At 43.5% G+C, this 26,046-nt stretch overlaps 1 protein-coding gene and 1 non-coding gene across 2 annotated transcripts in view; both read left to right on the forward strand.

Annotated features, from left to right (window-relative positions):
* Positions 1-1,100: 1,100 nt before the first annotated feature.
* ARG2 (arginase 2) overlaps positions 1,101-26,046 on the forward strand; it is a 32,937-nt gene continuing 7,991 nt past the window's right edge. Inside the window, exons 1-4 of the mRNA XM_043472353.1 lie at positions 1,101-1,333; positions 2,266-2,338; positions 22,904-23,081; positions 25,513-25,672. Of these exons, the coding sequence (XP_043328288.1) occupies positions 1,223-1,333; positions 2,266-2,338; positions 22,904-23,081; positions 25,513-25,672 (522 nt within the window). The 5' untranslated portion in view covers positions 1,101-1,222. The remainder of the gene's footprint in view (positions 1,334-2,265; positions 2,339-22,903; positions 23,082-25,512; positions 25,673-26,046) is intronic.
* Positions 17,754-17,862, forward strand: LOC122444426. The gene has a single exon (XR_006270265.1). It is a non-coding gene; the product is annotated as a U6 spliceosomal RNA (small nuclear RNA).

Below are 26,046 nucleotides of genomic sequence, written 5' to 3' on the forward strand. Positions count from 1 at the left end.
GCTCCTTGGAATTACGACATTGCCATGGAGACTTCTGAAATATTTTAGAGAGCTGCATGGAAGTTGGCATCAGGTGAAAACATTTTCAGGTATTTATATAAAAATTTATTTTTGATAGGACTAAAGTCCAGATTCCTGTAAGTAATTCCTTTCAAGTCATTCCTGTAAGACACTAATCATGGTTAAGGGCTTGGAATCTAGAGTCAGGTAGCTACCACTTACAAGCTTCCTGACTTTGGAAAAGTATTATCTTCTCTAACCCTGTTTCCACGACCTTAAAATAGTCCCTAATTTATGGAATTGTTAGAGGGCTAAAAGTTCTTAGAACTTACGTCGGTTATTAGAATATTACTATTACAACTTTAAGTAGTTACATATCTGCTCTTTAGCCTCTCTAAAATTGAGAAGTAGTTCAGATACGTTGCTATGCTTGTTTTTTTAATAATCGGTACTCCCGTTATTCAGATGAAGAACTGAAAACGCCTAGAAGGTAATTTATAAATCCTAACCTTCACATCCAAAATACCTGAAATAGGTGGGTTTAACACGCCCCTCCCGGAGAGCTCTAATCTATATTGGATCTAGCTTTTGACGCCCAAAGGAGGTGATAAGCACTTTTCCTGGACCTTGAGCTCTGAGATGAAACGGAGCCGATGGACACCAGCTTGGTCTTGGCCAGGCACTCACGTGGGGTTGGACCAAGTCCAGCCCCAGCCAACTCTTCCGTAGAACTGGCATCTGCCAGGCGTGCATTTGTGCGAACAGAGTCACGATCCTCGAGCCTACGTACGTGTTGATTGGTTCGCATGTTCCGCTGAGTTCGCGCATTTGGGGGGTGGGGTGGGGGGGCGGCGGCCGCTTCCCGCCAAGGGACACACCTCTCCGGGACCTCCTTCTTATTGGCCAGGCCCCCGATCTTGGCCCTGTGGCGTCAGCGGCAGGGGCATGTCCTTGGCCCGAGAGTCCGGACCCGAGCCAAGTGACATCAGCGAGAGCAGGGGCACGGAGCAACAATGGGCGGGGCCTGAAGGAAGGTGTGCGGGGGGCTGGCTGGGGGCGAGGCGGCGGGGGCCTGGGCGGGGCCGGGCGGCGGTGACGTCACGGCGCGGGGCGGGGCGGCGCGCGCCGGTAGGCTTTAAGTGTTGCCGGCCCAGGCGCTCACCTCAGTAGGCGATCCGCACGCAGCAGGCTTTTGGGTCTGCTACCTCCCGCGCTGCCCATCATGTCCCTGAGGAGCCACCTCTCGCGTCTCCTCCGGACGCAAGTGCACTCCGTCCGGAAGAAGTCTGTCCACTCCGTGGCTGTCATTGGAGCCCCATTCTCCCAGGGACAGGTGAGGACTGGGACCTGGCACTTTGGGGCTGGGTTCCTCTCCCCTCAACCCCCACCCCCCCACCCCCTCACTCGAGCCCCGGAGAAAATCGGGACCGGTGGAAAGAACGAGGAGGCGAGGAGAGGATGGGGAGAAACGGAGTGGGGATGAGGTGGTGGATTCCCGCGATTGGACACCAGGAGAGCACGTGGGATTTTTTTTCCCCGGGGTAGAAGATGGGAGAGGAGGGAGGGATGGAGGGCACCCAGCGGTGCCCGGGGTAGCGGCCTGGTGGGTTTCTTCGGCCTCCCCTCCGAGGAGCGAGAGAGGGATGGGTTCCCCTCGGGGTGATGGAGGAGAGGAAAGACGGGAGAGGATTTCACAGAGGGGCTGGAGGAGGAGAAACCGAGGAGAATCCCCGGTGGAAAATCGAGGGCGGAGAGGCTAAAGAGAGCGACCGAGGATTTAAGCCTCTAGGGTCTATTCTCAGAAAGAGCGTTCACTGGAAAGGAAGTAGGCGCTTGTCTCTCCAGCGGCGGGAAGACTGAGGGGCTGTTTTGTCCTCTCTTCAATGAAAGAAACCTGGAGTCATGGAGAGCTCACTGATGGAGAAGCCAGGGCTCAGCCCAGGCCAGAGACGCACACACCCAACAGCCAGATTCTGACTTGGCTCAGGCTCAGTCTTATCTCCGCCTGCCCTTCCCGACCCCGAGGGGCTTGGGAGGTTGATTTGAGTCCAGTGATTGTTGTGTCTCTCCTCCTTCCCTCCAAGTGTTTGAAATGACCAAAACTCAGATTAAAAGAATAAAAGGAAGGGCTGATGCTGTCACAGGTTTCCAGAGGGATCTGCTGGAAACTAAGAATACCATTGCAGACTTCTGTATTTTTTGTGAGCTAAAATGGTCTTATTTTCAGTCATCTTCCCTCACATCTAGCTCTAATTTAACTTACAGAAGAGAAAAGGAGTGGAATATGGTCCCGCTGCTGTAAGAGAAGCTGGCTTGATGAAAAGGCTCTCGGATCTGGGTGAGTGGCTGGATTTTAGAAGTCTGAAGGCTGTTAATAGGCCAGTTCAGAGTTTCATTCTCTTATATCCTGAAACTGCACTGTGTGCTTGGAAAGTGCTTCCCATCCTCCCTTGGATTTCACCTGCAGCTTAAGATCTATGGAGGAGTCTTCAGGCAAAGTCTTCTTGCAATAAAGAGCGAATGGGGAAGGCAAGGAGGTGAAGTGAGGCAGGACCTGGAACAAGTGCTGGTGACTGCAAAGTGGTGCTGAGGATGCTGGCTCCCGCTCCTACTGGACAGTCAACCTTTCCTCGAAATTCTAGTTCTCCTAACTCAGTCAGAGGTCCTTCTGATTGATCCGTCTAACCAGTTTCCTATTAGAGCCATTTGTTTCCTCCTTAGTTTTAAGAACTTGCTATGACTGTAAGCAGAGACTTAGATCTGTGTTCTCCAGACTTCCCTGATTATGAAAATAACTTGGTTTACTTGTCAGAAACAGAGATTCCTTGGCTTCACTGAGGACGAATCTGATTTACTGGCTCTGAAGTGGGACCCAGGCATGTGCATTTTCACAGACAACCCAGATAATCAGAAGTAATATTGCTGTCTTGCAATCAGGATAGTGTTCTAAACATACAGAACCAGAAGTAAATCGCACCCACAGATATATGCCATTTGTCTAGTAATAACAGAGCACCAGATTCCAACACCTTTATGGTAGGAAGTTTCTTATATCGAACTCAAATGTTTCTAGCTGCTATTCAAGGCCATTTCCTCTGTTATATTAGGACCATTCACATATCTCTTCTGGAGCTATAAAGTGCAAAAGGGCAGTGGGAACTATAGGTCCTGGAGACAGTAATACAGAGGCTAGGTGGGCTACAAATCCCCTCCCCACGCTTGCTTAGAAATCTCTGCTGATCATTGAGTCCATTCCAGGGGTGGGTCATCTCCCTTTAAAACAAGATTGATGAACTCTCCGAAATCACCTTGAATTGAGGGCCCCTTCGTACACCTCTGGCTACATATGGATGTGGTATCTTGGTTTGAATATTGAAAACTTTTCTGTTAAATAATAGAGAACCCTACTGAAGAAGGAAATATAATTGATCACTTTAATAACTTTCCAAGTTTACCACCAAAGATGAGAGAGAAGATTTACTCTTGATGTGTCAACAAATTACCTGATGGGAAGAGATTGTCCCCCTCTTCCTGCTTATAAATGAAGATGTGTGTACTTAATCGATCAGTCGTGTCTGACTTTTTGCGACCCCATGGACTATAGCCCATCAGGTTCCTCTGTCCACGGGCATTCTCCAGGAAAGAATAATGGAGCGGGTTGTCATGCCCTCCCCCGGGGGATCTTCCCACCTCAGGGATTGAACCCAGGTCTCCCACATTGCAGGCGGATTCTTTACCGTCTGATCCACCAGGGAACCCCATAAATGAAGATACTGTCTCTTTGAATCAGCTGTACATTCTTTCTTTTTAAAAGTGTCTTTTACACTCAGGAAAGCAATTTCTGCTAACCGCTATTTTTTAATACTGGGTAAACCTGCAGCTCATCTGATAAACCGAGTCTAGCTTTGCTAAAATTGCCTGCTCATTCTATTCTGCCTTAAGAGACTCCTGACTGGAATCAATTGTAGCTTCTTACAGGGGAGGTTAGTAATACCCAGCGGCTGCTGCTGAATGAGGGGGAGGGGAACGTTTATAGCAGCTTCTCTCGCTCATGCTTTGTAGACCTTTCTTCCGGCCACAGAGCCTGGTATTTTTCCACTCCAACCTGGGGAAGCCATTCTCCCTAAAAATTCCACTCACTCAAAAACTTCTTGTGTAAATTTCCAACCTAAAGTGATGATGAAGCTTCAGTTTATTTGGTCTCCCCTTTAATTTTTTCCAGATATTTTTAGTTTTACACTTTATGTCCTTACCCTGTAGCTGATTGGCAGCCCGGTATTACAAGCAGTCTGAAATAGGATCTCATTGCATATTAATAAGATCGTGGCACTCAGCAGATTTCCAGCATGTGGTTTTGGCTAATCTCCAGGAAGATGCTGGAGAAAAGTAGCAAGAGGAGTTTTAAATGGCACTATTCTGAAACAGTACCAAATAAGCAGCATGAGTCAAATTTCAAGGGAGAGAAGACCCGTGGAAAGGTAGCTCACAAATCTCTTTGTTCCTTGCCTTCTGCTCTGATGTCACAGGCTGCTGGTGTTGCCATGGCATCAGTTAAACTTCCTGTTCCCTTGAATGAATGTATTTGATTTTGTCTGAGTTTGTTTGTTCCTTTCCCTGGGCTTAGCTAGGCCATTCAGTGGTTCTTCTCTTGGGTGACCACTTTACTATATAAAGAGAGCCTGAGAGAAATGAAGAAGTAATTTCTCTGGCAAGGCTTAGGTGCAGGACCATTGCTCCTGATTCTAGTTAGCGCTTATGGTCATGGTAATTTGCACTCTTTCCTCCAGAAGGGGAATGAATGTTCTGTGGGTAAGATAGTTATAAACTAACAGTTTGAGGTGTCTGTTATTGTAATTATGGTAATTTGACCCATCTGTGGTCAAATGGCAGCCACTGAAAATGACAGCCTAAATGTACCGTGCTCCCAAGCTCAGCCAAGGGTTGTGGGGGTCAGGAAGCCATTGTTCCCCTCAACTAGGCGAGGGACATTTATGCTTTTGTCCCATTTGGTGCTCCATCGGAGAGCAGGGCAGCAATCTCTGGTTGAGACCTAAGCATCTGGTTTGCTTCAGCAAGAACCAATAGAGAGCCCGAGATAGTTTAAACATAAAGATATCAGGGCTGTTTGTTTGGGACAGATTGCTATGTGAGTGCAGGGGTCTGCTTTCAGTGTTTGGTAGAGAATGGTAGCCATCACACATTTAGTTGTATGCTAGTGATGCTTCAGCCTGGCTCCCATCCCACCATTGTACTGAAACTACCCCAAGTAAGCTTACTGGTTTGTCAGCCTCTTTTTTGCTGGACCTCTGTACTATACATCACTTTATTCCTGAAATATCCTGTAAGCCAAGACACTGCTGTCTCCTGAGCCTTCTCCCCACAGCCTGGTCCTTCCTGGACTCCTTTGTGGGATCCTCCTCTTCTTCCCAACTCTCAAGTGCTCATGTCCCCAGTGTTCCTCCAGCTTTTTTCTGAGTAGCTTCATCTCACTGTCACAGATGTCTCAAACGCAACAGGATGGAAACAAAATTCATTACCTCCCTCCCCAGTTTGGTCCTTGGTAGGGGAGCTAAGGTCCCACATGCTTTGTAGCCAAAAAGAACCAAAAACATAAAACAAAAACAATATTGTAACAAACTCAATAAAGATTTGTAAAAAGATCCAAATAAAAATAAAAAGATCCTGCATACCACTGTGAAGATTGACAGTCCCACATGCTGCACCTAAGACCCAGTGGAGCAAAATATGTAATTTTTTTTAAAAAGAGGATATTCAAAAAAAGATCCTTTATAATTTGACCCTCAACTACCTCTTCAGACTTCTCTCCATCCACATTCTACTTCATTTTTGTTGTAACTAAGGTTGTGGGCACTTGACCTCGGCTCTACCAATAGAGACACCCATCCTACACCTTGTCTTGATATTCTGGATGGAGCAGTAAAGATTTCATTCTGTGCGGGGCCGTGGTGGCGGCAGTTCCAGCATAGCTTCTGTCTGTGGGGTCAGCCTTGCAAACCGCAGTGCTTCCTACCTGCTAGTAGTGGAGTTGACAGCTGCAGTAGTATCTTCACTGGGAAAACCTGCATTGGAAAGGCAGAGTCTTAACCACTGGACCACCAGGGAAGTCCCAAGCCTAAAACTCGAAAACGTCATCAAGTTCTAGGCATGCCTGACTGGTAAACAGACCTACCTTAGTGTGTTAACTGTGACTTATTAATAATTTTACGTTCAGTGTTCTGTATCTTAAGCATGGTGTAGGTTATAGGAGTACATATGTTTGCCAAAACTCATTGCACTTAAAATGTCAACTAATATAAAGTATGCGTCAAAGCTGTTTAAACATTTCTAGGCTTATTCTTTTTTCCTTTTCATACTGTGCATGGGGTTCTCAAGGCAAGAATACTGAAGTGGTTTGCCATTCTCTTCTCCAGTGGAGAGCCAACTCGTTGGAAAAGACCCTGATGCTGGGAAAGATTGAGGGCAGGAGGAGGAGGGGTCGACAGAGGATGAGTTGGTTGGATGGCTTCACTGACTCGATAGACATGAGTTTGAGCAAACTCCAGGAGGTAGTGAAGGACAGGGAAGTCTGGCATGCTGCAGCCTACGCAGTCACAGAGAGTTGGACATGACTTAGTGACTGAACAATAGGTTTATTTTTAGGATCAGCTTTTAGTCACTAAAAACTATAACAAGTTCACTAATTTGCATTGTGACTGTCTGCAGGTGTTAGTCACATAGTCATGTCCAACTCTTTGTGACCCCATGGACTAGAGCCCGAAAGACTCCTCTATCCATGGAATTCTCCAGGCAAGAATACTGGAGTGGGTAGCCATTCCCTTCTCCAGGGGATCTTCCTGACCCAGAGAAAGAGCCCTGGTCTCTGGCATTGCAGGCAGATTCTTTACCATCTGAGCCACCAGGGAAGCCCACAGTTTCATTAATTTGTATATTCAAAAAATCTGAGCACTACTAAGCTTTAGGTACTAGAAATACAATAGTGAACAAAACAGAAATACCTGTTATCATGGAACTCTCATTCTAATGAGGGGTGGTTGGAAGCTGATATAATTAAAACATACAGTATGTCAGATGTAATGACATAAATGAATATAAGGGTTGGGGGATGGGGTAAGCATTGCAGATGTAGGTAAGATACTTCACTGAGAAGGGGTCCTGTGAGCAGACCTTTGGGAGATAAGGAAAGGAACCATGTGCATATCTGAAAGAAAAGCATTTTAGGAAGAAGGTAAGTGCAGTAAGTGAAGTGCAAAGACCCTGAGATAGAAAGGTGCCTGGAATGTTGAGGGAACAAAAAGCTACTCCTAAGGTCCTTCCAGTGGTTGTCCTGTGGAAAGGGGAGGGCCTTTCTACACTCTCATCTCCAGTTTTTCAAGAAAAGCCAGAAATCTGGGTTCTTATAGGAGATTTAAGAAAAACGTGATATTCATAAAAAGGAATATTGAGTCACAAAAAGGAATGAATTGCCAGTTCATGCTGCGAAATGGATAAACTCTGAAAGCATGATGCTGAGTGAAAGAAGGAAGAAGACCACATGTTGTATAAATCCATTTACATGAAATGTCCAGAGCAGGCAAATCTATATAGAAAATGATTAGTGGTTCCCAGGGACTCGGGGGAGAGAGAATGGGGAGTGACCGTTAATAGGTCCTAGTTTCTTTTTGGAGTGTGTTAAGCTTTTCTGGAATTAGTAATTTGCTAATGCCTTGGCAAAAGCACACATCACTGATGAGCTTGAATATAGGCAAATCTATTATAGGCATTACTGGGTGGGATTTGGCAAATTTTAATGTAACTGTATCTTTCCTGGTTAGAAAAAGGCAGCACAGAATTTAACTTACATCTTATATTTCAAAGTTGTTTGATATCTAACCTTTATTATGTTCTAGGCACTGTGATAGGCTTTTGCTCTTATGGGATCCTTAATCTTAAGAGGAAATTATGGCATTAGGATGGCTAGCATCAAAAATAAATAACAGTTATTGGTGAGGATGTGGAGCTATTGGAACCCTTGTGCACTGTTGGTGGGAATATAAAATCATTCAGGTACTGTGGAAAACAGTATGGAATTTTCTCAAAGTTAAAAACAGTTAATAGATGATCTACAAATTCTACTCTGGGCACATATTCAAAGGAATTGAAAAACAGGGTTTTGAAGAGATGTTTGTGTACCCATATTCATAGCTGCATGCTTCATAATAGCCAAACAGTGGAAGCAACCAAGCATCCCTTAATGGATGAATGGATAAACAAAATGCAGTACAAACATACAATAGAAAATTAGCCTTAAAAACGAAATTGACATATGCTATAACATGGTGAACCTTGAGCATTATGTTAAGTGATATAAGCCAGTTGCAAAAAGACATATATATGATTCCATTTATGAGGTACCTGGAGTAGTCAGATTCATAGGGGCAAAGTAGAATGGTGGTTCAGGGACTGGAAGAGGGAATGGAGAGAGATGGTTTAATGGGTACAGAATCTCAGGTTTACAAGAAAGAGTTCTGGAGATGGATGGTGGTGATCATTACTTAGTAATGTGAATGTACTTAATATCCCTTAAAAGTGATTAAGATGGTTATTTCTATGTGTATTTTACCATAATTTAAATTTATGTGTATTTTATCAAAATTTAAAATTTAAAAATGAATTAGAATATTCTAAGAACAAGGAAGTTCACTTGAGGTTGTAACTTCTTAGGGACATAATAATGCTGTATGCTTGAAAATTTTTCAACTTGTTATTTAGCACACTGTCCTATAAATAAAAGCTGAGAATGGAAAAATGTATGGCCTGAAGGTCATGCAGTCAGCAGTAGAAGTAGTTGAGAGCTTCACAACTTGCCATATACAACCTAGCCCCTCAGTTGGGGCAGTCAGAACCTTTCTCGGTTCATCATGGCTGAATAAGCTGAGTGGCACCATCATAAAGGTATGGTCCCCAGCTTCTTCTGAAATCCCTGTATTCCTCATGATGGCTATTTCAAACCTACCCACAATTCTCCTATTTTTCCAACTCAAGTATGAACTCCCTTAACTTCTAGCTCTTCTCCCCATCATCCCCCCAATTAGTTGTATCTACAAAGATGCTATGACACTCTCCTTAGAGGATGAGGTATTCAGTCCTTCCTGGGTAGGCAGGTACAATTGCACATGATGAAAGTCCCAAATAACAGTGCTTTAAGAAAAACAGTTCATTCTCCAGGAAATAGAGTCCAGAGAGAAGTCAGAGCTGGTTTGGAGGCCCAGTTCCTTGACATTCAGACCTAGATTCTTATGTTGCTGCATTACCAGCAAGGCCTCTATCTAATGGTCCCTTAAGGCTGTGGCCTCGTTTCTGGTGGCAGGATGGGAGAATGAATCAAGAAGCGGGCAGAGGGAGAACCTGTGCTTTCCCTTAAGGGAAGTTCCCAGGACATTGCTGGAGGATGCCTCTGCTTATCCTCTTGGCCCCAGCATCTCACATGGCCACAGCCAGTTGGAAAGGAAGATGTTGAATTTAGTCTATTCTAGGGGATCACACTTCAGCTATTAATAAAATTCTTTCTGGAGGAAGGGAAGAGCAGATACTGGACAAGTGATTCTTAGCCATGCCATCTCCCTGTGGTCTAGAGCCTGTCCCTTTCTACTTCCCGAGTGTCCTTGTTCAGTCACTTAGCCCTTCTTTCCCTTGTTTCTCAGCACCTCTTTACTATCCTGTCCCTTCAATAATTCAGTGCAAATCTTACCCACCTCCCACCCGCTATCTGCCAAATGTAGCCTTCCAGCCCTTGTCCAGATATTTTGCTTCTCTTCAGAGCCGCTGTCTTGGCTTCCCCACTGCCTTTTTACACATCTCCTTGCTATAACCTGGTGTCCTGGGCCATCACTGCAATGAAACTAATTTTGCTAAGGTCTCTGATCTCCTACTTTCTAATATGGTGGATTCTGCAACATTCACATTTGACACTATTAACCATGCCATCCTTATTGAAACTGACACCAACCCTCTTCTACTTTTAATTCTTCGGGTTTCTTTGCAATATTCTCCACCGCCTACATGGTGGTATTCCTCAGGGTTATTGCCCTTGATCCTCTTGCTTTATGCTGCCTTGGTTGGCAGTTTGTCCATTTCCATGGCCTTCCTGGTACTTGTACATTGATGCCTCCAGAGCTTTATCTCCAACACTTAAAATTCCCTTTCCTTCCAGCTCCAAACTTATATACCAGCTGGCTTCCGTGTGTCTTAATTTTTTTATTATGGAAGTGTTCAAACATAAAGAAAAGTAGAGATGGTAACATAATGAATTTGATGTCTATCACCTAGTACCAATTATCCATACTTGGCAATGTTTCTCATCCCACCTTCATAACTTTTGAAGCAAATAACAGACATCATATTTTTTCATCTGCAAATATTTCATTGTATTTCTTCAAAATTCAAGAAAGCTTTAAAATTAACTACAATACTTTATTGCATCTAAAATAAGTTAGTATCAAATGCAGAGTATCAGGGAAATATAATTTAAAAGAATTTCTCAACTGAGAACCTGTCCACAAAGGTGGTAGAGAAGGAAAACAGTTTATTTTTGAATAAGCATTAAATCAGGCAATCTGCTGAAAAATTACAAAGATAAAGAAATCTTACTCTCTTCTATAGCCAAGCAGGTGCAGTACAATCCATGTTTTCAAGATTAATAACTAGTCCTCCAGTTAGAAGACTTTGATAGTTGACCTTATGTCACAGGGTCCCAGGTGGCACTAGTGGTAAAGAACCCACCTGCCAATGCAGGAGACGGAAGAGACTCGGGTTCAGTCCCTGGGTCAGGAAGATCCTCTGGAGGAGGGCATGGCAACCCATTCCAGTATTTTTGCCTGGAGAATTCCGCAGAGGAGCCTGGTGGGCTCCAATCCATGGGATTGCAAAGAGTTAGACACGACTGAATCAACTTAGCATGCACACAGTTATATCACATGTTTAGTTCAGTACAGTCGCTCAGTCATGTCCAGCTCTTTGCGACCCCGTGAACTGCAGCACGCCAAGTCTCCCTGTTCATCACCAACTCCCGGAGTTTACCCAAACTCATGTCCATTGAGTCGGTGATGCCATCCAAGCATCTCATCCTCTGCCATCCCCTTCTCCTCCTGCCCTCAATCTTTCCCAGCATCAGGGTCTTTTCAGATGAGTCAGCTTATTGCATCAGGTGGCCAAAGTATTGGAGTTTCAGCTTCAACATCAGTCCTTCCAGTGAACACCCAGGACTGATCTCCTTGCAGTCCAAGGGACTCTCAAGAGTCTTCTCCAACACCACAATTAAAAAGCATCAATTCTTCTGCGCTCAGCTTTCTTTATAGTCCAACTTTCACATCCATAAATGACTACTGGAAAAAATATCATATGTAACTCATCCTAACTTTATCATCAAACTTGGAGGGACTACTTTAGTTGACTGGCTTTATCTGGAGGGGAAACAAACATCTCACATCTTAACGTGGGAGGTAGTTTTTTGGCAAATTGAAGCAAGGAGCCCACCATCCATGCCCTTAGAACTGGGAGGTTGAGACCCTAGATGTTTGCATTTCAAAAAGTGGTTCCCAGCTCCTTGAGGAAACATTCCTAAATTATGAGGCCTATTTAGTCTGTAAAGGTTACTTGCATGTGAAAAGGACAGAGAAAGAAATTCTGAAACACAGGGAGGGGAAAAGTCTACCCTTGTTTTCAACAGGGATAATCAAGTCTATTTTCAATTTGCATCTGTCTTTACACAGTTAAGATTCACAGTGCCCAACTGATTTATACTTGTGGTTGATCTGTAGAGGAAACTAGGTCATTTGTAGAATCTCTCAGCTTGGATTTTGCAGATGGCATCCTTGTAGCATTCTGGGACATGTTCTTTGTCCTCTGTATTTCCTGTCAACTGTTTACTGAATCTAGATTCTTGGTCAAATTCAGGTCCAGCTTTTTGGGTTTTTTCCTGGCAGTTCTGCTTCTTGTGCTCAGTCACATATGACTCTTTGTGGGCCCATGGACTGTAGCCCACCAGACTCCTCTGCCCGTGGAATTTTCCAGGCAAGAATACTGGAGTGGGTAGCCATTTCCTTCTCCAGGGAATCTTCCCAACCCAGGGATCAAACCTAGGTCTCCTGCATTGCAGGCAGATTCTTTCCCATCTGAGCCACCAGGTGACATGTTTTCATTCAAAGTGATGTCATCAGTCATTGAATACTCATTGAATTGAGCCTTTAACTTGTTGAATTGAGCCATTAACTCGTTCCTGTGTATGATCAACAGGATAGTCTCTAACACCCCAATGTCGGTGCATCCAAAACTGAACTTAGCATCATCTCCACTCCCTTCCCCTGTGCTTTCTTATCTCTGGTGGAAGCAGAGCCAGAAGGCTGGAGGGCAAACCCTTTCTCCCCCATAGCCCTCTTAAGTATTACTGGAATCTTGTCAGTTCTCTCCCACCGCCTCGTCTTTATAGGCCCTCTGGCGGCTGCTCTTCTGCAGGCCAGGCAGTTTTCCAGAGGCCACCAGATCTACAGTGCAGATTTGATCTGTCACCTCCTGACTTGAACCTTAGTAGCTCCTACTGCATATAGGACCTGAGCCCTGCCTCTTCCTGCCTCATCTCTCTGCAGTCATCCCTGATGGTCCCTGGGCATTGTTGTGTAGGCCTGAAGGCATTATGTGCCTTTTCTGCTTGGCAAGCCTTTCTCCTTTTATTCCTGGCTAAAATCTTCAAGATTCAGACACCAATTCTTCTGAGATGCCCTCTTGGCTCATCCTGTATCTGAGTCAGCACCTTCTTGTGACTCTTTCCATCACACCCTGTGTATGACGGCGTCATCACAATTAGCACCGGTCTGTGCTTCCCCCGCCTGTCTTCTGACCAGGCTGTGAGCATCCTGAAGGCTGCAGCCAGGCGCGCAGTCAGCACACAGTCAGCTTTTGTTGAAGGAAGAAATGGGGCAAAAAATCTAGCTATCTTCTGGAACTTTATCCATCGTTACCCATGGGATTTTCCCGGATCACAACTTCCTTTCTCTCAAAATAGTTTGCTCCTCAGAAGCCCCCTGGTTTCTCAGATTTTAAAAATGCATGACAATAAATAATATATCAAATTGATATATTATCAGATTATATATATTAATCTATATATCTGTCATGTATCAAATTGTTTAATTCTTACAAGGTGTTGGGCTACCAGTTGAATGAACTTAGTCACGCTAAGTGTTGGTAAGCAGTGATGACCAGTTTTTGCCTCCTTTTCTGAAACATGCTTGGTTTTAATCTAGAACTTGAGTATCCAAGATGACTGCTTCAAGTAAGGCTGACCTCTAGTTGCTTTAGACAGAAGTGGCATTATTCCTTTCATATCCAAGACAGTACCATTCAGAGGCCTAGAACCTAAGAGATTACCATGTTTAGTTTAAATAACTTAGCGCTTGAATAAATTTACTTGTCCTCTCTATTAATGAGCAAGCTCTCCTGGTGGGGAGGGTGTATTCCTGTAATAGATGTAGTAATGCTAAGATTTGATGAGAAGATAGAAAGCATCTTTCTGGCTCCCTCCTCTAACCCAAGAAATCAGAATTACAGAATAGGAAAAGAAATAGAAAATACCTTCCTGTGTGACTGAAAATTGAGTCACAGTAGGATGTGGCATTGCAGTTAGGGTTTTCAGAGAATCACTGTCCCAAGTGAAATTGGCGGTGCCTTTATATTCTTTTATAGGGAAGGTAGAAAGTTTGAACTGTGTGTGAAAGCTGGACTCCTTAGGAGCCATTGTGATGAGAAACCAATGGGCCTGTGTGTATTTGCTACTTCTCACCGAAAACTCTTTTCTTCTCAAAATGACATAATCATATTACAAACAAGTTTTGGGAAGTCTTAAGTTACACCATCTATTGTGAGGAAAAGGGTAGGGTGGAGAGAAAAACCACAAAGATGCCTCATCCAGTTGAACTAATACAATGTCACCCTTAGTGTGTGTAGGCTTTTCCTTGTTCAGTTCAGTTCAGTTCAGTCGCTCAGTCGTGTCCGACTCCTTGCGACCCCATGAGTCGCAACACGCCAGGCCTCCCTATCTATCAGCAACTCCCAGAGTTTACTCAAACTCATGCCCATCGAGTCGGTGATGCCATCCAGCCATCTCATCCTCTGTCGTCCCCTTCTCCTCCTGCCCCCAATCCCTCCCAGCATCAGGGTCTTTTCCAATGAGTCAACTTTTCCTTGTTACCTTATTTTAACTAACGACTGTGTGAGGGTGGGACATACTTAGAGACTGAACTTGGTTAGAGATCTTGACTCTTCTGGGGAGTCAGGGGCCAGAGGACAGTGATTCTTTCCTTTGCATCTGTTATGACCACATGAGCCACCCTGGCCACTTGGTCTTCATGCATGTGCTTTTGAATTGTGTGGAATGTGGTCCGTCTGGTTTGTTGAGGTTCCTTGGGAAACTCACTGGGATGCTAGCCCAGGTCTGGGGCAGGGAGCTACACATCTGGACTGGTTTACTGGCAGAGCCTTAGTAGTCACTCACCCTTTCAGTCCTTCCTGGAACAAGGTGAAGCATCAAGAATTTAAAAAAGAAAAAATCACATATTCTGAAGAGCAATATTTTAGCCCCAGGGATCATTGCTATCTCTTTCTGTGGTTAGATATTGAAGTAGCTTGAGGTCTTGTCAGCATGTTAACAACAGATCTTTTTCTCAGAGAAGCTTAACAGTCTTGTTTGGAATGAGGGAAAGTGGTTATGTTGCAGTGACTTGTGAAGCCAGAGGAGCCCTCCTCTTCTCTCTGCCCCTGCCTGTGTTGGAATCAGGCTGCCATCTCTCTGCTGAAGATCTGAAGGTCTGAATACTGCCCGAGAAAGCTGAGCTGGCTGGCTCACTGTGGTCTAGAAGTGCCTGGAGGGTTGACATCAGTCGGGTACAGAGGGGCATGCATTACTAAGCCTATTCTCAGCAGGTGATGCCCTGTTCTCCTTTGGCAAGAAGTTCAGATGTAGCTGGAAAACCAATTAGCAGGAAACAATATAAATATGAATATAATATAATATAAATATAAATGGTGTTGCAAGTCATCTCTTGTTACATGTCTTGGGCCAAACTTTTGCGCTTGTTTTGTGTTGGGGTTTTTTTACACCAGGATCACGGTCATGCACAGGCATCTAGTAACCACGTCTATATCAGCTGATCTTGAGGTTAAGCCCGGTATGTGTTAGATGGACATGTCTGAAGTGACCAGCCTGGATGCCGGGATTAGCCTTCCATCCTCGAGCCCCCTGGGCTACTCTCCCTGGCCTTCCTCAGCTGTGGTCTTAGAGTAGCATCGTAACTGTTTTCAATAAGTTGATCTTCCAGGTACAACTTTGAGGTTCTAAGAATTAGCAGGTGCAGTCCTTTTAAAATACCAGGAATTCCCTTTCTGTGGGATGAAATCTGCCATGTGCAATATATGAATCTGTAACTTTAAGAGCCACCAGTGTTCTCTTGGCACCAAATGAGAACTCAGAGTCTTCATTTTTCTGCACGTTTCACTGACTCATTATTCCTGACGAATCATAAGCTCTCATCCTATTCAAGGACAGTTCAAAAGACTGTACACTAATGGACTCTTGGGCTTCCCAGGCGGCTCATCTGCCTGCCAAGCAGGAAACATGGGTTCAATCCCTGGGTTGGGACGATCCCCTGGAGACGAAATGGCAGTCCACTCCAGTATTCTTGCCTGGGAAATCCTGGACAGAGGAGCCTGGCAGGTTATAGCCCATGGGGTCGCTAAAGAGTTGGACACGATTTAGCGACTAAACAACAGCACAACAACAATAGACTCTTGGCTTTTCTCCAAGTCTGATATTCTGCCAGTAGGCTACCTGTGGTTCGCTATACTCACCCATGTGTCAACCCACTTCAATACCCGTCTCTCGACTGGCTGGAGGCCTTGGGAGCAGCTAAAGCTACCTGTAAGTACAAGTGGAGCAGCAGAGAGAATGGGGTCCCCTTCTTTTGTAGAAATGCCTGCTCACTCATAATATTCTTATCTGATCTCTAACCAAAGGAGGATTCAGGCATGCTCTGAACTGTGGGAGCCATTTACCTTTGCTGAATTTCTTCTGCAGCATGTGGATGATGATACCAACAGAGGAAGTAGATGCTCCGTAAAGCATCTAGCCAGCACTACATGGTAGGCAGAGAGAGACAAGTTGTGTTCCTTTCCCTTGTTTCCTGTCACTGGCTTCTTTCAGGGATTCACTGGTGATGAGGGCCCTGAAATAGAAGTGCTGTTCGCAGACATTGCTAAGGTCAGATAGGGCTCTTTTCATTTCTTCCGGTTGCATCATTCTGTGGATGCCCTTGTGTTCTTGTTCCACTCCAATGGAACCTGAGAGGTTTATCAAGGCCAAAGGTAACATCCAGGCCTAAAAGATCAGAGTAGTAGTCAGTGTATTTTTATTTCCAGCACTGAGGAGAAAAGCAATGAGGCGGTGCCAGTATATATAGGGCTTGACTTTTTTCCCCACTGCAAATGAAAAATGAGAGCCCTTTCCAGTTGGTTGCAGATCTATTTGATATGAGAGCTTCCTTGGAAGTTTCGGGTTTATTTCATCTTACAGTACCTTCTAAAAGAGGAAAGAGCAGCAATGGAATATTGTGTCTCTTCCAATTTAGACTTGCAGATGAGTTGACCTGAAGCACAAAAGATTTGAGAAGAGAGAGCTCCCTCCAGCATGGTAGCTATTCCATGTTATAATATGTGCAGTTTTCACTATTATTCCAAGATTCATTAAAATTGGTGAAACCATTTCTTGTTTTTTGAACCAGAAAATTTGCCATTAGCACTCAAATTAATTGCTTTAACTGTACTCAGTTCATCCTGCTCTTAAAAAAATTAACCTCCCATCAACCTCTTTACACCTCAAAAGCAGCCTATGGGTCATAATTTATGTTCTCTATAACTTCATATTGCTTAGCTCCAATATGCAGACATCTCATTCCTATTAAATTGTTCAACTGTTTCCAAACAAGGCATACATTTCTTCTTTCAGGTCCTCATTTTCTTTAGAAACCAATCTTAGGCTCTGTTCCACTAGTCATTTGGGTGTTACAATGCTACTGATGCAGTAGGCATTATAGGAGAAAGCTGCATCAGGTTGCATCAGGATGGCATGGTCCCCTCACTTGATTCTGCTCTGTAATGAACTGGAACAGTTAAGATCAGCAACATAAGCTTTCATATTTTGAGTTCTTAATCACTTAAAGATTATGGCAGTGGAACTAGAAAGTATTCACTGTGTCACAGATTTAGCTGTCTGCCAGAATCCAGTCTCATCCTCTTCTGGATGTGAAAACCTAGTTTGCTGGCCAGTGCCATCTGAGCAGGAATGATGTGCCACTTCTAGGCTGGGGCCTTTAAAAGCAGAGGTGTGCCTTCTTAGTGCCTTCTCCCTCTCCACCTGCCTTGAACCTGGGGAGACTTAACCTTAGCCATACAAGATGACAAGCTCCTAAGTGTGGCAGATCCACAAGCCAGAAGGAGTCTGGTTTCTGAATCATATAGAGGAAAGCTGCTTGCTGACCTAGAATATTGAACCCTGGATACTTAAATGAACAAGAAACCAATCTAACATGTATATGTATGGCTGAGTACCTTCATTGTACACCTGAAACTATCACAACATTGTTAATCGACTATACCCCAATACTAAATGTTTTTTGTGTTAAAAATATATATAAAAAAAGAATATTACAGTGCTTGCTTCAGCAGCACATATACTAAAAAACTGGAACAATTCAGAGAAGATTAGCATGGGCTGTATGCAAGGATGATGTGCAAATTTGTGAAGTATTAAAAACAAAACAAAGAACACCATGGATTTTGTTTAGGGATAAAGGTCTACAAGGACAGAGTAGTCAAACTTGGAGAATGACTTTCACCATTTGACATTTCCTTGACGATTTTACAAAAATTTCTATTGTCAATTAGGAAGGAAAACAATAGAATAACAAAATTTTCCTGTACAAAACTCACTCATTGTAGAAGCCCTTCCTTGTCTACCCGATCCTCCCTGAATTTCCTTTCACTTCTTTAGCATTCACTGTCCCTAGTCCTTACCTGGACTTTATTGTGGAAATCCAGGAGCAGAGTTGGGAGTCATACAGGGTGGGCCACTCAGGAAGGGCCCTCAAGGTATTAATCCCTTCAAGGGGTCTGGCCCTCAGCTTTGTGGATCCAGGAACAGAAGTCTTAAAGTGTGTAGCAGTTTATCAGGCTTTTATACCCAGAGACTGATGCTAACCATGATGTATAAACCCAAATGCCCATCTGTGCGTAATTACAGTGAGCAACGGTCCTTCTGACATCGACTGTCAGGAAGTCCTCTTGCTGGTATGAGGGCAGCTGGGAAACTAACTGAGTAAGCAAAAGGCTGTTTGGCAAGCAAGGAATCGGAACCCACCATCCAGGCTGTGAATTAATCTGGTGATTCACTCCATAGTTACACGTTTAATGACCAAAATCCTTTTATGAAATTCAGTCTCTCTGCCATGGAGAGTGTTGCTTTTAAGACTGCCAGATTCTCTTAAGGTTCCTTTTTAGGCTTTCTGCAGCTTTATTCTGATAAGTAAACAATAGTGAGCCCAGTTAGTACTGTTTCTGTCCCACTTATCGAAGCCTACATTCTATATTCCATGATTGGACTTGAGCGTTCCTCAAGTTCTGTCACTTAACCACTAGGCTGATCACTTTAGTTCTCATTATTTCTTATTGGCTATGGGAGGATTAAATGAGTTAGTCTTCAAAAATTAGTATTAGCATTATTTACTTAGATTATAAACGCTTTCTAATTATACACCTAGCATAAAACACCTAGGAAGAGCCTAAATGCTTGATGTGGTTTAAGGAGATGCTGAGATAAACATAGATAGGGAAGTTAAAGGGGCTTCCCAGGTTGTGCTAGTGATAAAGAACCAGCCTGCAAATGCAGGAGACTTAAGAGACATGGGTTCGATCCCTGGGTTAAGAAGATCCTTTGGAGAAGGGCATGGCAACCCACTCCAATATTCTTGCCTGGAGAATTCCATGAACAGAGGAATGTGGCGGACTACAGTCCATAGGGTTGCAAAAAGTCAGATATGACTGAAGCGACTTAGCACTGGAGCACTGGAGAGAAGTTAAAACATCCAAGTATAGGCACTGACATAGAATCTGTCCAGCACAAGACTGTCTTGCAACAGTGGCAAGACCTAATATTAACTTGAAAGTTAATGCTTCATTTCTCTTAAATCCAAAGTGTCCTTCCATATTTTGAGATTCAGTAAAGTACATAGTGACCTTCAGTTCAGTTCAGGCACTTAGTCATGTCCAACTCTTTGTGACCCCATGGACTGCTGCACGCTAGACTTCCCTGTCCATCACCAACTCCCAGAGTTTGCTCAAATTCATGTCCATTGAGTCGGTGATGCCATCCAACCATCTCATCCGCTGTTGTCCCCGTCTCCTCCTGCCTTCAGTCTTTCCCTGCATCAAGGTCTTTTCCAGTGAGTCAGTTCTTCACATCAGGTGGCCAAAGTATTAGAGCTTCAGCTTCAGCATCAGTCCTTCCAATGAATATTCAGGACTGATTTCCTTTAGGATTGACAGGTTTGATCTCCTTGCAGTTCAAGGGACTCTCAAGAGTCTTCTCCAATATCACAGTTCAAAAGCATCAATTCTTTGACTCTCAGCTTTCTTTATAGTCCAACTCTCACATCCATACGTGACTACTAGAAAAACCATAGCCTCGACTACACGGACCTTTGTTGGCAAAGTCATTTCTCTGCTTTTTAATATGCTGTCTAGGTTGGTCATAGTTTTTCTTCCAAGGAGCAAGTGTCTTTTACTTTCATGGCTGCAGTCAACCATCTGCAGTGATTTTGGAGACCAAGAAAATAAAGTCTGTCACTGTTTCCATTGTTTCCCCATCTATTTGCCATGAAGTGATGGTACCAGATGCCATGTTCTTTGTTTTTTGAATGTTGAGTTTTAAGCCAGCTTTTCACTCTCCTCTTTCACTTTCATCAAGAGGCTCTTTAGTTCCTCTTTGCTTTCTGCCATAAAGGTGGTGTCATCTGCGTATCTGGGGTTATTGACACTTCTCCCGGCAATCTTGATTCCAGCTTATGCTTCATCCAGCCTGGGATTTCACATGATGTACTCTGCATATAAATTAAATAAGCAGGGTGACAATATACAACCTTGACGTACTCCTTTCCTAATTTGGAACCAGCCCATTGTTCCATATCCAGTTCTAACTGTTGCTTCTTGACCTGCATACAGATTTCTCAGGTGGCGGGTCAAGGTGGTCTGGTATTCCCATCTCTTGAAGAATTTTCCACAGCTTGTGATCGACACAGTCAAAGACTTTGGCGTAGTCAATAAAGACGTGGATTTTTTTCTGGAATTCTCTTGCTTTTTTGATGATCCAATGGATGTTGGCAATATGATCTCTGGTTCCCTTGCCTTTTCTAAATCCAGCTTGAACATCTGGAAGTTCTCAGTTCACATACTGTTGAAGCCTGGCTTGGAGAATTTTGAGCATTAGTTTGCTAGCATATGAGATGAATGCAATTGTGTGGTAGTTTGAACATTCTTTAGCATTGCCTTTCTTTGAGATTGGAATGAAAACTGACCTTTTCCAGTCCTGTGACCACTGATGAGTTTTCCAAATTTGCTGGCATATTGAGTGCAGTACTTTCACAGCATCATCTTTTAGGATTTGAAATAACTCAACTGGAATTCCATCACTTCCACTAGCTTTGTTTGTAGCAATGCTTCCTAAGGCCCACTTGACTTTGCATTCCAGGATGTCTGGCTCTAGGTGAGTGATCACACCGTTGTGGTTATCTGGATCATGAAGATCTTTTTTGTATAGATTTTCTGTGTATTCTTGCTACCTCTTCTTAATAGTGATCTTATGTCTTTTTTCTTTTTAAAAGACTTTTAAGAAAATTTTTTATAGTTGTTTTATTTGGTTACTTTTTTTTCTCTTGGTTCCCAATATCTTTGGTCTGTTTTCATATTCTACCTCCAGAACCTTTCCTTCTTATTTAGTCATTGATATCTTCTCCAGTTTTGGATCTCTCATATGTTATTTTTAAAAAAGCAATGGTATACAAAGAAGATACACACAGAAGTCTAGCTGCATATGCATCTTACCTTTAATTGAGAGTAGGATAAGACAGTCTGTTTTGCTTCCAGTATCCTTACTAGTGGTGATCCCTTGGTTGGGCTTATGTTCCAGGCCATTGTTGGCCTTATGTTCCAGACCGTGGCTTCTCAAGTTTCTACATTCTTTCAGAAGTTTGGCTTTGGATTGAGTTTGGGTTCAAGAGGTAAAGCTCAAACTGTACAACTTACACTCAAGACTGGTCTGTGCTGGTCTTAATCTAGATCTTTAACACAAATCTCTGCAAACATTAAGATGTCTGTCCTGTGACCCACCCTTTGCCCCTCCCCTCATCATACCTGGATCCCAGTTGGAGAAGGAGGCCCTTAAGAATACAATCTGTTCTAACATTCTGTTTACTCAGATCTCCTGATAGTGTTAGATTATTTAGTCCTCACCCTAAGTGTAACTGATTTATTGATATAAATGGTTAAGATGGAAAGATTGTTACTTACACTAAAGATTAACATGTAGTTACTAAAGGTTACTGGAGTGACTAATGTAATTTGCTGGAATACTGTGAACCCTGCCTGGGTGGGAAAATATTACAGCTTACTGTCAGAATGTACCAGTAGCTCATTTTGTTTGTTTTAAAGAGAAGTCTGTGCCTTTACTGGCCAAACAGGTACTTGAGGCAGATGAAGCAGGAGGAGTGGGTGGCTCCATGGTTCCTGGGCTTGTAGGTGATGGAGAACTCACCCAGGTAGTGTCCAGTAATCTTGGACTTGGTTTCCACCCGGTGAAGGTCTTGCGGTTGTAGACACCTACCGTCTGAGTGGGATGACTTCAGCACCTATGGCTTCTCTTTGGGCCGAGCCCCAAGACTGGTCCTGCCCAGGAGCTTCTGCCACGGCCATGGGGTGCCGTGTAGCTGTGTCACTGCGTCAGTGTCCAGCAGCTGGTCTGGGTGCTCATCCCTGTGGGTGAACTTGTGGAACGCCCACTGCTGCCTGCTCCCCTTCTGCTGTCTTGTTGGCTCCTGGGAGAGGGCTGTTTAGTTCTTAAAGTGTTGGAATCAAGAGGGAGTCTGAGGTCTCAACTGCATAGTGTAGAATACACACTTTGGGGCAAATGGCCTGAATTGGGATCCTGATTCTGACACCTAGAAACTGTGTGACCTTGGGGCCTTGCATCAGTTCCCTCACCTATAGAATGGCATACTGCAGTTGCCTAATAGGATTGTGAGTCTTAAGAATTTCTGTTGAGCAGTTCCAACAGTGTTTGGGATCTTATAATTAACAGTAAAAGCCTCCTACACACGAGATATTTAGGTACTCATATTGGCCTTTTATTTTTTAAAAAGTTGATATTATGAGAATTCCTATATTTGTTTCTTTGTCCTAAATTAATGCTACTTAATTTTCTATAAATCCTTTCAGTTCCTCTTGGTATTTTACTTTCACTCTAACTTGAGGCTATCTGAGCTCTAATTGCGACCAGCTTTGTGATTGGTAGGTTAAGTGAGTGAACATTTCTGGGTTTTACTTTCTAAAATTCAGCTTCTTTACCTGTAAAATGATATTCCTAAAAGAATCTACCCCGCAGGATTGCTGGGAGGACTGAGAGAATCCTGCCACTGTCACGTGATGTTTTAGTTACCCTAATATGCACTCTGTTACAACTGTTATTTGTGGCTCCGGGCCAGTAAAAGTGGGAATAACATGATTACTCTTGTCACCCCTCATTCCTTTCTAGGCTGCCACCTTAAAGACTTCGGAGATTTGAATTTTACTCCAGTTCCCAAAGATGACCTCTATAACAACTTGATAGTAAACCCTCGCTCGGTGGGCCTGGCCAACCAGGAGCTGGCGGAGGTGGTGAGCCGAGCCGTGGCGGGTGGCTACAGCTGCGTCACGGTGGGAGGCGACCACAGGTAAGCGGGAGCCAGGGCGGTGGAGGGGCTGGACCGCGCGGTGCTCTGGGCGGATCAGTTAGCTTCTTTGTCTCAGTTTCCTCATTTAAAGTACTCTAGGGTTTCTAGGGCATCATGTACATAGCATTTTCATGTCTAAGATCAGGACCACCTGAGGCATGTAGTTTCCTTCGTAAGACGTGGCACATAGTATGAGTTTCTTTCGTAAGACGTGTCGCAAGTTCAGAGTTAGACTAAGAGCCAAGTTTTTAGATGGTATGTTTCATGCTTGCTTCTTGGAGAACTTTCTTAAAACTTCTAATGACTTTTCATTTTGATTATTTAGGAGAATTGGAGGGATTCATCAACAAGCTGAATTTATTTTTTTAAAGCATTTCTGCTGACAGGTTTGTTAGAAATGCCCCACTTGGCATGTGAATACTTTCTCTGCCTCCACAGTATGGACCCTAGGTGGCTTACGCAATCGATCCTTCCTCTCAGTGAGTCAGCATGCAGTTTACTGAGCACTGTTCTGATGAGTTGTCAAGCAGTGCCAAGGAGTATTGGAAACCTGTGATCTATTAGAATTAAATGAAATAAATATACATGGAATGAGGAAAAAATACTGAATTCTACATCTCCGAAGGAAGAGACCAGTCTGGGCTGGACTAGTCACATATCACGGGGGAGTATGATTTGAGCTAAGTAATGAAGATGTTTTTGGTAGAAAGAAAAATGGCACTGAAGTACTAGGAATATCAAGCATTTAATACATAGTCTCAGTTAATCCTCAAAACCGTGCCATGAGGCAGATACTATTTTATCTAATTCACTGCTGGGTACAATGAGGGACAGACGCTGAGTAACATCTAGAGCCAGGAAGTAGTAGAGCTTGGATTCAAGTCCATTGTGACCACTATGGGCAATTAAATTGTCTTTTGAGATCAAATCTAGCAACTTCCCTGAGTCACTCAACTTTCCAGATCAATTAACAGAACTGGAAAGACAGGTAGAGTCCTCATTAAGAATAAAATTTTAGGTAGAGTAAGGAAGTCAGTCCCAGATTCTCTACTGAAATTGATTAAATAACTCAAGGGTGGGTCTCTTGCTCTTAGCTCAGTACTCTCTGAGCTCTGAGAGCTCATTTATTGTCTCTCTCATTTATTTATAGTCTCTTTTCTGGTTGGCTTACCTATTTAGGGCTCACTTATTACTGCAATTATAATCTTTGGTTTTTCTTTTGTTTGTATGAAGATTGCAGTCCTCTCACTGCTAAAACCTAGGTTGTCTGAAAGATTCTAGAAAGGAAGGGGTGTGTGTATATAATCCGAACAGCTGTTGAATATTTTAAAGAAAGAGGCACTTTTCAGTCACTCAGCTCCCTTTAACAGAGTAACATACACTACTGCTTTGATCATCAAACTGACTAAGATTATTATCCTTACCTTATAGAAAGGGAAACAGCAGTCTAGAGAAGTTAGATGACTTGTCCTATTTCACACAGTTCTTCCTAGAAAGACCCGCAGTATTCTGAACTGATCCAGTGCTTTTAGCACCATACCATGCTCTCTCTTGAAAAGGTCCTATGTGAGACACAGGGCTTAAAATGCTACCTCAGGGTATACTGACCAAAAGGATGACTGTGGCTAGTTCCTAAGATGCTTAAGCTGCATTTCCCATTGCCCTGAGGACAAATTCTTTGGTTCCTGGGAAGCTTGGGCAGCTTTCCAAACACAATTTCATCAGCTGTACTCCTTCAGTTCAAGCAGGACAGTTGGCTAATGTAAGCAGAGACCAAGGACAAGCAAAGCAAAAACCAGAAACACTTAACGATACTTGAATGTCATGCTAATGTGCAGAACATGCAAATAAACTTGTTTTATTCAGTGATCTAATGAGGTCTTTAATTGGGTTGCCTTGCTAATGTCTTTAAAAATGCTGACTTCTTGTTTTAGGAAGTATCACATAACCTTTCTAAAAAGTGGTAATACAAATTTTTATTCTTAAAAAGTTAATATAACTGATTCTTTAAAAGTAATTCATTCTTCTTGGTCTCTCAAGAGATATTAAGTAGTTTCTAGTAAGTTGTTACATACTGATCAACTCTTTAACAGGATTTCATTTGTTGAACAAAATTTTGGGTCCTTTTCTGGGCCAAGGCTAATGGATCCAATTAAAGGAATTTAGGGGCAGCAGTGACACCTGGCACACCCCAAGAATAACCGGTTGTCAGCTTTGAATCTTTAGCGCCTCCCATCTCTCCCTTTCATTCAGGATTTGTCTTTGGGAATGACAGTCCCAGGGGCTCTGTTCTTATCCAAATCCAGACTCAATCTAGAGCCCTGATTTCACCCTAAGGACAAAGTGGGAGCTGTGCTGGCTGAGAATATTTGTCATTACTGATGTTTGCCAAGCAGGGGGCCTTTAAGATTATTTTATTTGTTCTTTGCAGCCTGGCAATCGGTACCATCAGTGGCCATGCCCGACACTGCCCAGACCTTGGTGTGATCTGGGTTGATGCCCATGCTGACATCAATACACCCCTCACCACTTCATCTGGAAATCTACACGGACAGCCAGTTTCATTTCTCCTCAGAGAACTACAGGACAAGGTCTGTGGGCCGAAATGAACAGAACATCGAGCAGGTTTCTAAGGGTTATCCTGGGGCTCTGAGAATCTAGTTCAGTAAGACTTCTCTGAAGGATAGATTTATGGTGATGGTGGTAATGTTCCCCACTTCTTCATTTGTTCACCAAACTTATTTTGGATCAGATAGTCTAGATGCTGGGGGCATAGAACAGGGGCCCTGCTCCTGGAGTGGCTCATAATCTCATCTCATAATAAAGGAATGTGGTAGTGGGCAGTACCCTCTAGTGATATGGATATACCTACAGCCTGAAGAATTATTGGTAAGAAGCTCCAGGGCCTCACTCCTGGACCCACACCAGTCTAGAAGACAAATAAAACCATGATTACCTCGGTAAT

Source organism: Cervus canadensis, chromosome 6 (genome assembly GCF_019320065.1).
Source record: "Cervus canadensis isolate Bull #8, Minnesota chromosome 6, ASM1932006v1, whole genome shotgun sequence".
In the NCBI taxonomy this organism is placed as follows: Eukaryota; Metazoa; Chordata; class Mammalia; order Artiodactyla; family Cervidae; genus Cervus; species Cervus canadensis.